Below are 13783 nucleotides of genomic sequence, written 5' to 3' on the forward strand. Positions count from 1 at the left end.
CCTGGGTTTAGGTAGAGAAGTAATTAGTGCTTGTGTTGTAGAGGGGGCAGAGTGCCTGTTCCATAGGCCTCTGTATATAGTTTCTTCAGTTGTGGGGCAAGTTGTGCGTGTAAGTGACATAAAACTCCGCAGGCACACCATCCAAGCCTGGGGTTTTGTTATTGGGGAGACGCTTGAACGGTTATTTCCACCAATGTGCCAGTAGGGTTGTGTTCGCATCTGACACATGTGGTAGTTCTACTGTGTCCAAGAAAGTGCCAATCTCGAGGGATGCAACCATTGGCAGGGCTGTGTAAAGCATCTTGTAATGGTCATAGGCTTTATTAATGGCTGTTTGTGTAAAAAGGTGCCGCGTCTCAGATACTGGGAGCGTTCTGCAGAAGTACATGCAGTGGTCCATTATACGCAGTTGATCTAATAGTTCTGTATATTTGATGTGGGCCTCCTGGAGGTCCGGCTTGGTCTTGGGGTCCCGGGATGCCTTAGTCTTGAATGTGTGCAATTTGCCTTAGATGTCTTGCAAGTCTCAGTGAACCTGTTGCCGGGCTCCAGAAAGAGTGCTAATAGCTGTGCTCCCGAGTACCACCTTAAATGCCTCCCACTCCAAGCACACTGAGGCCGCCATACCAGCATTCTCAGCGTAGTGTGTTATGGTAGATGCCAGTGCTGCCCGATACACCGCATCTTCCAAGTAGCAGGGATCGAGGCGCCATGTCGGGACGGGGGCTGGAACACGCCCCCATGTAAATGTAATTTCTGGTGCACTGTGGTCCGATATTGTTTTGCCCACATATGTCGCCTGAGTGGTTTGCGTGAGGAGTAAAACACTGCATAATGTATGATCGATTCATGAGTGTAGGTCATGTGTGGCAAAATATCATGAATATTCTCTCATTCCCTTGTTGTGGTTATGCCATATTTCCATTAGAGCCCATCCTTGTGCTCAGTTCTGTAACATCTTAGAGTGTAGTATTGCTTGGGCCCCACTTAATGGTGGGTGGGATCTGACTACGACAGTGTTGGCAACCGCATTGAGGTCGCCACCAATTATCCCACAAATGTCCATCCATTCTGCCAGCGCCATGTCAACTCGGACATAGAAGGGTTCCTGTTCTGAGTTGGGAGCATATAAACTACCCAATACTATTGGAGCACCATCAAGTATGCCCTGGATCAAGACGTAGTGGCCGTCCTTGTCTATCAGTTTCTCTTCTATTGGTTGCAGACCACAGTCCGCAACCAAATTGCTGTTCCCCACGCATAGGCAGAGTAGATTGTGCTATACAATTGCCCTCACAATTTATTCTGTAGCCTAGTGCCCTTGAGTTCAGTTAGGTGTGTTTCTTGCAAGAACTCTATTTGTGCTTGTCACCTAATCAATTGTGCATGCACTCTGTGTTGTTTGTGTGGTGAATCCATACCCCTAATGTTCCATGTGATGCAATTGTAATGTTGTAACATACCCAAACTAGCCATTAAAGTGTAGGAAGGTATACCAGTGATTATAAAATTGCAGTAGGTTATGGCCCGTCAGCATCTTTATCAAACACCCCAATACACAGTCCAACTGTAGAACGTGGTTTAACCAAACTAAAAGAATAACACTTATTAACTCAAAAAACGTAACACTTGCTACTGCATTGGGGGCCATGGAGAAAATGAGTTCCTGGGGAGCTTCCTGTGCTCCTATACATAACCTCTTACAGTCCAAGAAGGGGGTGCCAGCTCCCCCCTCGGAGTCCCCCACACGCACGCGAAATGATTGTTCAAGTCACTTGGGACATCAGAGAAAGTGGATATCCACCCCCTGCCACAGGACTCACAAAGGTGCTCTATCACTGATTGCTATCGTAGAGTGTTCTCAAGATAGTCTTACCTCCTGCTGCATGGAAACGAGGAGACTTCTGACCGAGAAGAACTGGCATTACTTACACATTGTGTTTCAGGAAGCCCACCACAGCAATGCAGGCCTGCCTATGCAGACTGGTCCCGCGTGGGTCGATTCAATTGAGGAGCTCATTCACCGCTTAGGATGACAGTAAGGAAAACAGCTGTGGACTGTGTTCTGGTTCGGATTGAGCTGTGTCTCCTGTAGACAACTCAACGTCAGTGATTATTCTTGTTTTTCTGATAGTGGCCACCGAGATGATGGCCCTCCTCTGTTCCTCAAGTACCTGCGCAGGTGTCAGGTTTGCATCCACCTCATATCGCTTGGGCTTAGTTTGTTGCTGCCTGAGTTGGGACTCCTCTGTTTGTTAATGGGCTGAGTTGATTGGTAGGTCCAGGAAAGTGTGCTCGATCCATTTGCATGCTTCTGCTGGGGTGCCAAAGAAGTTACTTTTTTGCTCTAACATAATTTTTAGCTTCACTGGATATAAGAGGGCAACTTTCAAGTTTATTGCTTGTCGATGTTACTTGCCTCCATGATATTGTGCCCTTTGCTTCTGTACAAGCAGTGTATAATCTGGGAAGAAGGAGATGCGTGCATTGTCTTTCATAATTGGTGCGTTTTCCCTTGCCACCTGCAATATTTAGTCACAGTCTCTGTAATTGAGCACTGGCTACAATAGGATGAGGCAGCATACCAGGGTATGCTTCTGCGTGTGGGGACCCTGTGGCCCCTCTCTATGCAGAAGGTATCAGATAATTGCCCTGGTGGCATGAGCCATTTGAGAGAAGCTTCTACGTAGAGTGACATATTTTGTCCTTCCGAGTTCTCAGGTAAGCCAACAATACGCACGTTGTTGTGACGAGCCAGTCCTTCCGCATCGTCCATCCTTTCTTGCAGAGTTGCGAGCTGATGATGTATTCTGGTCATCCCGTATGATAGCAATGTCTGCAGTGAAGGAGCCCAGTTGTTGCTCTATCAATGCGCGTAGCTGTCGGATTTCCTTCAAAATGAGGTCCAGTTTGTCCGGTTGTGCAACCTCCGCGATGGGGGGTACCATATATAAGTGGATGTGGTGGTTGAGGCTGCGTTGGACTCCTCTATATACTCCTCTATATCCTGATTCCTATCCTTCATGCGTCCCATGGTGGTGTGACATCAGTGAGAACTTCAGATGCAATTTTATGAAACCGGTGTATTTCTGTGGGGATGAACCATGAAACGTTGCCTCTACTTGAAGTTTGCTCTCCAGCGAGGCTTCACCAAGAGGCCTGGCTCCTGTCATACCAGTGGCTGTTTCATCTCAGTGGGAGTTTCCCCTGTTCCTTCCCGAATGGGCCCTGTCAATTCAGCCAAGGAATGTACAAGGGCGCCTCGGGAGAGTCGTCTTCAGTAGGGTGTTCAGCTTCTCGGAAGCGGATAATACTAAGTTCCTGAGAAGTGTGCTGTTCTGCCACCAGGGTCAGGGACCTTTACCACTACAATATCACAGCTTGCACCAAACATCCTCGGGATGAGCCACGCCAGCAGAGCGGGTCTCAATAGCAAGCAGCCTCTCCGGCCAGGAATGCGGGATAAAAATGCACAATTTCCTAGTCCCCAAACGCTGCTCCGGCTGCTGCAATAGATGTCCCAAGTGGAGGCTTGTGTATCTAGTTGCTGCAGGCAAGACAGGCCACGCAGCTACAGCCGCAGCGACTCCCACTTCAGTATAGATCCAGTGTGAGTCATTGGAGTTCCCACATGGGGCCCGTCTGCCCGGCCCGTGGCCAACTCCAACCACTGCACACAGTCCAGGGTCTGTCGCTAGTTTTTAATTAAACGTCTACAACGGCCCACCTCATATACCGCAGGGAGTCCAAGACGGTAGGTCGTGCAAGGTAGATCCTCCACGAGCTAAACCAGCCTTAGCTATGAAGTAGGTAGTCAGTTAGGGAAGGAACCCGCACATCAGACCTATCCAAGGAAGGTAGGCGGCAGCTAGTTCTTGATCTGAATTCAGACTGCTGTATACAGGTGTACCAGTCTGTTGGGGCCTCCAAACACTATGTATGTCTAGGATCTTTGGGGGGCAGTGAGTTTGCCCTGGTGGTTCTGCCAGCACAGAAGTGACTCCCACCAGCGCCACATGCCGGAATGGCAAACAATTGTTATATCAAAGTGGGGGCGGCCCAGACAGGACCCCACAGCTCAAGATTAATTTCAGCAGAATGGCAGCATTGCAGACATGCAATCAGAGCTGGGCAAGTACAGCAAGTCCCGTCCTGCCGCCACCGGGCGCTGCAGTGTTCAGCAGGGGTCCGGGGTACTTCACACCTCCCGGACTGCTCAAAGGTGGCAATATGTCTTTGAGCCAATCCCCCACAGGGGCCACAACAGCGTAATTACCGTCAGGCGCACCGCTCTGGCAGGCCCAGTAGACCGCAGTGTCGCATGACAGAAGGCAGCCGCAATGTCCTCCGGGTCCGATGCCGTGGCTCGCAACACCCCCCCACTGCTCACCTCAGCACAGTAGGCATGCCAACATCTCCTGCAACAAGAAGAGTCAGGAATATCACGGATAAGTGCTCTGGCTCCTCAAACAATCGAGGAACAGTGTACCTTCTTCTCCTGGTAGAAGACGGGAACTGCCATTTTAGATTAAGGTGAGCCGCCACAAACTTCCACAGTAGCGAAGTCAGTCATCAGCAGGACAGCCCTCCGGGCATCGCTCAATGTCGTAGGGTCTCCGAAGACGGCGGCATCGCTTTTGGGAGATAGATGACGTCCCCGTGTGAGTATTACAGCGAGGGCAGAGGACCCCCGACCTGGAGCCCGCATCTACACGACCGCCATGTTCGGCAGTTGGCCACTGCCCCCTTTCATCCACCACCTTTGTGGGGAAAAAAGAAGTTCCGTTGCTTGCACAAGAGATTCTGTTCATAGCCATCCCAGGATCAGCTGCTGATCGATGGTCGAACTGAGGAGGTAGTGCAGGTGTGAACCGCTGGCCAACGGATGCACTAAAAAGGGGAATGGGGCTTTTTGACTGGTATTGAGGAAGGGGCCTAATCCTTGAGGCACCCCTTCCCCTTATGCTCCAACATGTCTCTAGGAAACCGTGTAGTATCTCACAGTACACTGCCTAAAATAAGATTAGCTGCTAGGTGAATTATTTCTAGGTCATGTTTCTCATTCCTCCACTTGCTTTATAATGCCAAAATGGTGTAGAGCTTCAGTGGTGGAAGGATGCAAGCTACATCTACATGGAACATGCCCCATAGATAGGCAGGTAGGCCTAACTTGACAAGCTCACCAATGTGGTTCACTCTGCACTGTGTAGAGGAATGGCTGAGCAGTAACATATTTATTTGCCAGCAACTCAATATACGCCTTACATTATACACACGTCTGTATATTTCTGTTAATCAAATGCACTCTGCATCTAGGGCTAGGCTAGCCTTTCCATCGAAGATTTTTTTCCTGCTTTACTGTGCGTTTTGAATCGTATACACATTTCACCCAATGTAAGAATACCTTTTTATGTTCAAAAACACTACAATATATTTTAATCCAAGCTTTTGTGGTATCATGTTTTTCTTGGCTGTGATTTAAGGATCATCTACTAATACGTTGGGTATCACCTCTAATAATGGGCAGTTTTAGAATATATGATTGTCTCTTATTGTGAATATAAATGTGCTATTGAACAGTTTCGTGGACGCCTTTTGAAGAGTGATCATTTGCAATTAATTTTATTCCCATAAAATGTGGTCTACCGGACCTCTTATGTCAGTGAAGGCCATGGTGTGATCAATCACAATCTTAAATGTTCTGTCTTCTCTGGAATGTATGTATTATTAAGTATTTCAGAGTTATAATGCAAAATATATGTATATTTATTAATTTATTGCATTCCACTTATTCCACTCCATGACTTTTATTTCAAATATTTTAGGTATGGCAAACCTGGGTGCAATGCAGAAACCTGTGACTATTTTCTCAGTTATCGACGTATCGGAGCTGATGTAGAGTTTGAAATGAGCGCTGATACCGATGGCTGGGTGGCAGTAGGATTTTCTTCTGACAAGAAAATGGTGAGAAGAACTTGACACGAGCGATGGTGTTTGTGTCAATAAGTCTATTTCAATTAAAACTGTCATCTAAGAAAACTAAACCTGCACCTAGTCACAATACACAGGCTTAATTTTGAATAATTATGCAAATATGTTTTCTATCCTCATATCCGGAAGCGGTCCAAAGATATCGTTGAGGTCGAAGCAAGTTCAATACTGGCTTGAATCCAGATCAGTGTCTAGCAACAGGTAAATTACCAATGTCCCAAAAATAAATCTGCTATTTAGGGTACCACACAAGGGGTTCCATTCCGCACACAGACATGACCAGCACAGATGCCTCAAGGGCCCCTGGCAAGAGCACCCCACAAGTTAACCCCACTCCTCCTAAAGCCCTATAATTATTCCATTATTGGCTACTACTAAAGGATTGTGCAGTCGAACTGGTCTAATGGGCACCTCTGAGCTAATTAAACTAGACATTGTGGACTCAACAGAACCTATTTAATCACGTGTGTGGAATCCTACCATAACATTGAGAGCTTTCATTTCTGAAAATCGTGAAATTGTACATCTTCACAGCTCTGGCTTGGCCTCGTGATATTTTTTAATTACAAATTACAAAACTCTGAGAGATCATCAGAGTCAGCTATATTCCCTGGTGATGGTACAACTGAATGATAAAACAACTGGTCAACTACAAACTGGTATGCACACATTTTATGTATTAGGGCACACTTTCCTTGTTTGCGCCTGGTGCATCTTAAAACAGGTGTGCCGGGCACAAACAGAGAAAGTGCCCCCTATTACATAGAATGTGCTGCCCCCAGGGCAGCCCTGTTGAAAATAAGAAACCTTCTCCGGGGTCCCACTGATATTTGGTCCTTTTAAACCAACAAAGAAGAAATTTGCACAGAAGCTGAAATATAAAATGCGTATTTATTAAACCTCAGATGAGGGAGACTACGTCACACAGAAGCCTTAGCAAATGATTGAGGCAGTCTAAGGAGTACAGAAAACTGGGGCCTTATATATGCTTAGAGTTACATAGTCAGCATAAGACCAATGGGCAGTCCTGGCTCATGTAAGCATGCAAAATGCCTAAGATGGGCATACAAGATCTGCTTGCTCAACAAAGTGGGAGGAGCTAACAATGGCTGTTTTTGGCAAACACATCCTGACATTTACAGACTAGAAACAGTTGCAAGGACAGCTGCAAGCTCAACTGAGCATGTGCGAAGGTGGAAGATGCTGAATATAGTTAGTTTCTAGGCAGATTACAAGAGCAGTCAACACTGAGGGAGGACAGAGCACATGGCGAGCACATGGCAGCACATGGCAAACAAGATGGGTGTCAGAAATACAAAATGGCTTTCAGCTCATGCTAACAAATTCATGCAATATTTAACAGATGTTCCTTTTACCATGAGCTAAAGACATTCGTTTGATCCAATAGGAACACAGAAAATATTTGCACATGAATTTTCATAAATGTATCTTTATCCTAATTCATTGCTAGGTGGGCATTTTCCATTCTAAACATTTCATTAAGCGGGTATAAGCAGGAATACAAAGGGAACGGAGCATGATAACAGAATTATCATTTTTCTGGTCCTAAGCAAAAGCAAATCCAAAAATCATCTAGTATGCATTTCAGTGACTATTCATTTTAATTTCAGTATAGCTAACAGGACATCTCTAATAAAAATATCTTCAATAGACTGTTCCATTTTCCTTTTATGAGGGCTAGAACATCAATCATATCTGGGACCAGGAGGACCACACAGGGTTTTAAGACAAAGAGCTGCAAAGGGCTGCTCCTCCTTAAAAATGGGATGACTAAAGAGGTACATTATTGACAAGAAAGAAGAATTCCTTGGGGAAATTGAAGCCGCTGTACAACCTAGCCAGAGGGGAGTCTTCTCCCTGTGTCCGTTTGAGCCTCACAGGCAGGTTCTTGTTGTTTCCACGATGGAGCTGCACAACTCGCAATTCAAGAATCACAGCCCAGTTTCAAGGAAAAGGAGTATCTTCTTTCAGGATAGGGCAGTCACCCACCAGGGCAAATGCTCTTAGCGATCCTGTCCAGTGTCTCAGGCAGTGCACCAGTTTTCTTCACAACAATCTAACAGGCACCAGAGACACAGTACCTGTACCCTAATCTCAAGTCCTTCCCTAACTCCTGTATTGCTCTGCTGGTGCACTGCATATTCGTTGGGGCCACACATTTGCATCCAGTGTACCCAGGTATCTCTTGACCAACAAACAAAGGAGCAAATTTGCATTCACTTTAGGACCAGGATTCAGAGGCCTGATGCTAGGATCTCTGAAGCAACCCTTGTTTCAAAAGGGGCCCCTTCAAGCAAAGCCTCCTCGCCAATCTGGTCGGTCTGTGACTCTCAGCTGGGCATCAAAAAAACGTGTTCCACAATTTTTCTTTTCTGATTTATAACCCCGTCTTTCACCCAAGACAGTGGCAGGGGTACATACTTTATTACAGGGCTTCCGCCTTCATTGAGGTCCTAGTTGCCAGCAATGCCTGTGCTGGTTACCTTCATTTTGGCTTCAAGCTGGACTGGTGCTGACACTGACTCCCCAGTTTGATGTCCGGGACCCTCTGGCAATGGTTGTAAGGCAGCAAATATCTATTGGTGGACAGAACAAAAGGTCTTTAGACAAGGCACAGAAACAGTCTATCAACAGAGAGGATAGTCTCAAAATACTTCCTAGTCTTGGGACGCCTCATATATTAGCAAGGCACCCAAGAACCACTCTCATCTATCTATGTGAGAGTTAAAATAACACCAGTCTGGACCTATTGGCAAGTATAAAAGGAACTCATTGGTGAACTGACAATAGTAATACATCACCCAATCCCAAGCAGCGAAGGAAGTCTGTATTAATTTACAAAATGTGAGGAAAAGAGAAAAACAACACAGACATACCCTAAATCCTTACATTGGTGTATTCCTGTGTACTAATCTGAAAACCCTAAAAAAAAAGGAAATGTTCTACACTTTTGCTCATAAACTTTACATTACTTGTACAGGACTGAAGATACTTCTAAAATGATTCTTCTTAATAAAAAGCACCTACATTGTACGCTTAGGACCATGCTCTCATGTTATAGGTGTAACAGGAAAATCTTAAACTGCTAATTTCACAGGGGCTCTTATCTATAAAACAACATTTCCTTCAAAACATTGTTTGCTAAGGATCACATGGGGATCTTCCCTGCGTTCTACTTTTCATGATCCAAACTATGCAACATCAGCTCTAATAAGGACTAACTAATAAAAAACTAGCAATGCCCTTGCAAAACGATGTAGCATTGAATAACATACAATAAAATAATGGTGTTATCACCTAAGACTTTTAGAACACAAACTACCCACATATAGCTCCCTTTAAAGGTCAAAATAAGGGAACAACAATCTAGACTACTGATCCTGTCATAATTTCATCAAACAGGATTGGCAGTAACATAACATATATTTTTATTCATTTTATTAATGCTAACAATGTTTAAAACAGTGTTACTGAATAGCCAATTAAGTGTCCCATTGCTATTTCACAGACAATTTAGACAGGCTAAAAAAAATTTTGAGAAAAGGAGAGAACAACATACATATTACCTAGCCTTAATTTGTAGAGGAGCTAGCCTACTTCCCCATTTTGACAGTAGGAAACCTGAAACAGTTTTCACTTCTGTCAACACTATCAACCACTATTTGTAGCAACTAGGCATAAACAAAGTTATAGGAGGTACATAGCACTTTTGAGAGAACTAAAACCATGAATACCCAAACCCCAAACCCGTTTAGCAAATGTACAAATGTAGCATGAGGACACATGAAGTCAAACTAAAGTTCATTGCCTCAGCTTTTAAGCATTAGTGCTGTATAAATATGGCAAAGCTTATCTGTTAATCAAAGTTCACATATACCATTATATCGTTTTCTATCATATGAGTGCATAAAAGTGCTTGTTTTTGCCACAAAAAAGGGTAAACTTCTCCTTTTTCCCTGCGCTGCCATCATGTCTTTCAAAAAGTTTCAGATGTCAAAATGTCAAAGCAGACCTTGCTCTGGTAGCCCTGCCAGGCCTCTAAATATAGAACTGACTTTTAACTCTTCCCAGCTGTCCTATTCTGTGTGCAAAGTATTCCATGCAGCTTTCCCTATTCAAAGTCACCCTGAAAACAGAAAGCTGACCCATTCCCCTGTTCACCAGTTTAATAACTTCTACTGTTTTTTAGACATATTTACAATTGTAAGCAGGGTGCAATATACTTGTCTAATAATATAGAAGTCAGCTGTTTGTATTATACCTAAATGTATGCATTTACTGAAGCCTAAGGCAGTTTAAAACTGCTCTGAATGCACAATTTGTTTTTAAATTAGTGAAGTTTTCCCAATTTCGACTTTGATATTTGGGGCACTTAAAAATTAATATCCTATCGTTTTTTTGCATAATATCCATCCTCAAAATGTTCTCTACATATTCCAGAGATTGGGCATCAGTGATATCTCATGTTTACCCTTATAAAAATGAGTGTTTTATGCCTGCGTAGAGTGATATTTCATATGCAAATATCCTCATTATGCGGTACAACACAACTTAAATTTAATTGTAATGCTTGGAGGTCACAGATGAGTATTACACTTTATAAACATTAAAAAACGAATTTAAAAGCACTCCTTTTTTGAATAATTTTTTCATAATATTTTTTTTTTTAATAAAACCAATCATTTTTGATAATTCCACATATGAAAAGCAAGTTGCATCCCTTGCCTTTCACATTTAGACACATTGATTCACAAGCCTAAGCACAGAAGCCTAACTTGAAAGATGAAAAGTTTTGCGCCACTTTTTTAAAAGGACAGTCATCATTTAATATCAGAACCACTGATATGCTTATGTAAAAAGACTTTAAGAAAGGAAATGCCTACGTTAGATGTTTTCCTGTTATCCAAAATAATGAACCTAATTTTTGTAACTTTTTAAAACAGCAGTCTTAAATGCAGGATTTTACCCTGTGTTTAATTGACAAAATCCTGGCAAAGTCAACATTCCTGTCTCTCCGTGGCCTACAATCAAAACAGCAGCTGCTGCTAAGCGGCAGTTAAAACACAGCTGTTGTAAAGCTTTTTTTGTGTTGAAATGGGAGCACCTTGCCAGTCTATTTAAAACTGAGGCATTTCAATGCATGTTCTATAATATGTGTTTTAGTTCAACAACATCCAATTTTACTCAGATGATGTGTTTGCCTGTTTATATCTAATACAATGTATCTAAGGAAAATGTTTTATAATTGTTTATTTATTACAAAACACACAATTTCGTTTTTGAGGCCTATTTTATTCCTATTGAATGTGAATTCTAATTTTATCTTTTAAGCATTGTCAGTTTGTACATGTGCATAGTTGCTTACTCTTATCAATTTAATAGTAACATGCAGTTATTTAGCATATCATATGGTTCATTTCTGGATTTTTATTTAATTTTTATTTAATATTAATTAAATGACATTTTGCATAATAGACTGAGGACAGCAAGAAAACACAAACACACACATTGAGCTCATTCCAGACATATACAGAAGGGGTCATATAATCAGGACACATAATTAACCCTGGGCGTAGTGGGCGTAGTGGGGCTTCGCGGAGCTACGTGAAGTGGGCAAGAAACTACTCCCACCTCCGCACTCCGCGTAGCCCCACTACGCACCGCAGGCCTCCCTCCCGCCCTCCCTAAATACTTTAAATTAAATGTGTAAAAGAATTAAAAGGCACTTACCTTGCCCGCCGCTGCCCGCCGCGTCTCCAGGGCACCCTCTCTTCATCGCCGCCGTCTTGTGTATTAATGCGCATGCGCGGGCGGCCGCGCATGCGCATTAGTACACAAGATGGCAGCAATGAAGAGAGCGAGCCCCGGGGACGCGGCGGGCAGCGGCGGGCAAGGTAAGTGCCTTTTAATTCTTTTACACATTTAAATTAAAGTATTTAGGGAAGGCGGGAGGGAGGCGGGTGGCGGCCAGCTACGCTCCGTCTGCGGAGCGTGCGTAGTGCCAAATTCTACGCCTGCTACGCAAAATGCGTAGAAGCCGGCACTACGCACACTCCGTGCACGGAGCGTAGCTGCCCGCCCACCCTTACACATAATACAGCGCGCTTACGCCTAGCAATCCTTACACAAAGAGAGCAATCGCTAATTACTCACAGAAGTTGCAATGTAAAACCACGAACCACATAGACATTTAAACACACATTTAACCCACAGATCAACACTTAAGACAGAAACAAAGGACAGCCCACAGACTGTACTTAAACCAAACCATTTGTAAAAACTAGTTGTAAGTCATATTTACAAGAAGAGCTTCTCAATAGTATTCCAAAAGACTGCAAAAAACAGCCCAACAGACTGTTTTATTTCCAAGAAGCCAAAATACACTCAATTCACTAGCTTTGGCTGGCAGAACACCAAAAAAATCGCTCTGCATATCTCCATTCATAAAAAATTGCACAGAACAAAGGATCCTTGTTTGTATTATTGTCATATTTTAATTCCCTGGGTATACAGAATCACCAAGGAAGAAGTATGTTTTTATACCTAAACCTACCTCAGGGGAGCCAGCTAATTTAATTCACATCTCACTATGATACCTCCAAAAAGCAACACATTCTTCAATGAGTGCTTGAAACAGGCTTGCCAAAAATATTGCAGAATATGCAAATATTATAAGCAAAGTAGCGCTTAAAGAACTCTTCGTACGTTGTGCAGTGCAAATCTTATACAAAGTAGAGAAAAGTCTCCTCATTACCTGCCTACACAAATTGCAATTCGTATATCTATCCCATACAAATCCAAAGTTGGCCAACACAAATTCCAAAATTCCAAAGCCACAGTAAGCGTTACTAAACTACCTTACCAATCCCAGGCATCAAACCAACAGCAAGCGCCGCAGACCGACTTTAACCAAACAAATGGTTGTCCAAATTCTAACTGCCAAGTTTTGAATGACCTAATGGTCGTATTTAGAATACTCACGCCAAAAAGGTTCTCAGTCAGGGGTGACATCATGTGGAGGATCAAAATCAGGAAGATCAGAAATATACCGGGCTGCAGAGACAGAGAATCCCCAGAATCTCCGTGCACAGAGTACCTCCTTAGTAGAGTCCTGTCCTGTCCTCTTCAGTAGATTTCTGTCTCCTGACAAGATCAGCCCTTAGATAGCCACTTCTCTGATGAGCCCCACGTTGGACGCCATTTGTTGAAAATAAGAAACCTTCTCAGGGGTCCCACTGATACTTGGTCCTTTTAAACCAACAAAGAAGAAATTGGCATGGAAGCTGAAATATAAAATACATATTTATTAAATCTCAGATGAGGGAGACTTCGTCACGCAGAAGCCTTAGCAAATGAATGAGGCAGTCTAAGGAGTACAGAAAACTGGGGCCTTATATATGTTTAGGGTGACATAGTCAGCATAAGACCAAGGGGCAGTCCTGGCTCATGTAAGCATGCAAAATGCCTAGGATGGGCATACAAGATCTGCTTGCTCAACAAAGTGGGAGGCGCTAACAGTGGCTGTTTTTGGCAAACACATCCTGACATTTACAGACTAGAAACAGTTGCAAGGACAGCTGCAAGCTCAACTGAGCATGTGCGAAGGTGGAAGATGCTGAATATAGTTAGTTTCTAGGCAGATTACAAGAGCAGTCAACAGTGAGGGAGGGCAGAGCACAGGGCGAGCACATGGCAGCACATGGCAAACAAGATGGCTGCCAGAAATATAAAATGGCTTTCAGCTCATGCTAACAAATTCATGCAATATTTA

At 43.6% G+C, this 13783-nt stretch overlaps 1 protein-coding gene across 1 annotated transcript in view; it reads left to right on the forward strand.

Moving 5' to 3' along the window:
* Positions 1-13783, forward strand: part of FRRS1L (ferric chelate reductase 1 like) — a 146967-nt gene that overhangs the window by 84195 nt on the left and 48989 nt on the right. The window contains exon 3 of the mRNA XM_086965374.1: positions 5826-5964. Coding sequence (XP_086821500.1) covers positions 5826-5964 — 139 coding nt within the window. The remainder of the gene's footprint in view (positions 1-5825; positions 5965-13783) is intronic.

This window comes from Lissotriton vulgaris, chromosome 4_1 (genome assembly GCF_964263255.1).
Source record: "Lissotriton vulgaris chromosome 4_1, aLisVul1.2, whole genome shotgun sequence".
Lineage (NCBI taxonomy): Eukaryota > Metazoa > Chordata > Amphibia > Caudata > Salamandridae > Lissotriton > Lissotriton vulgaris.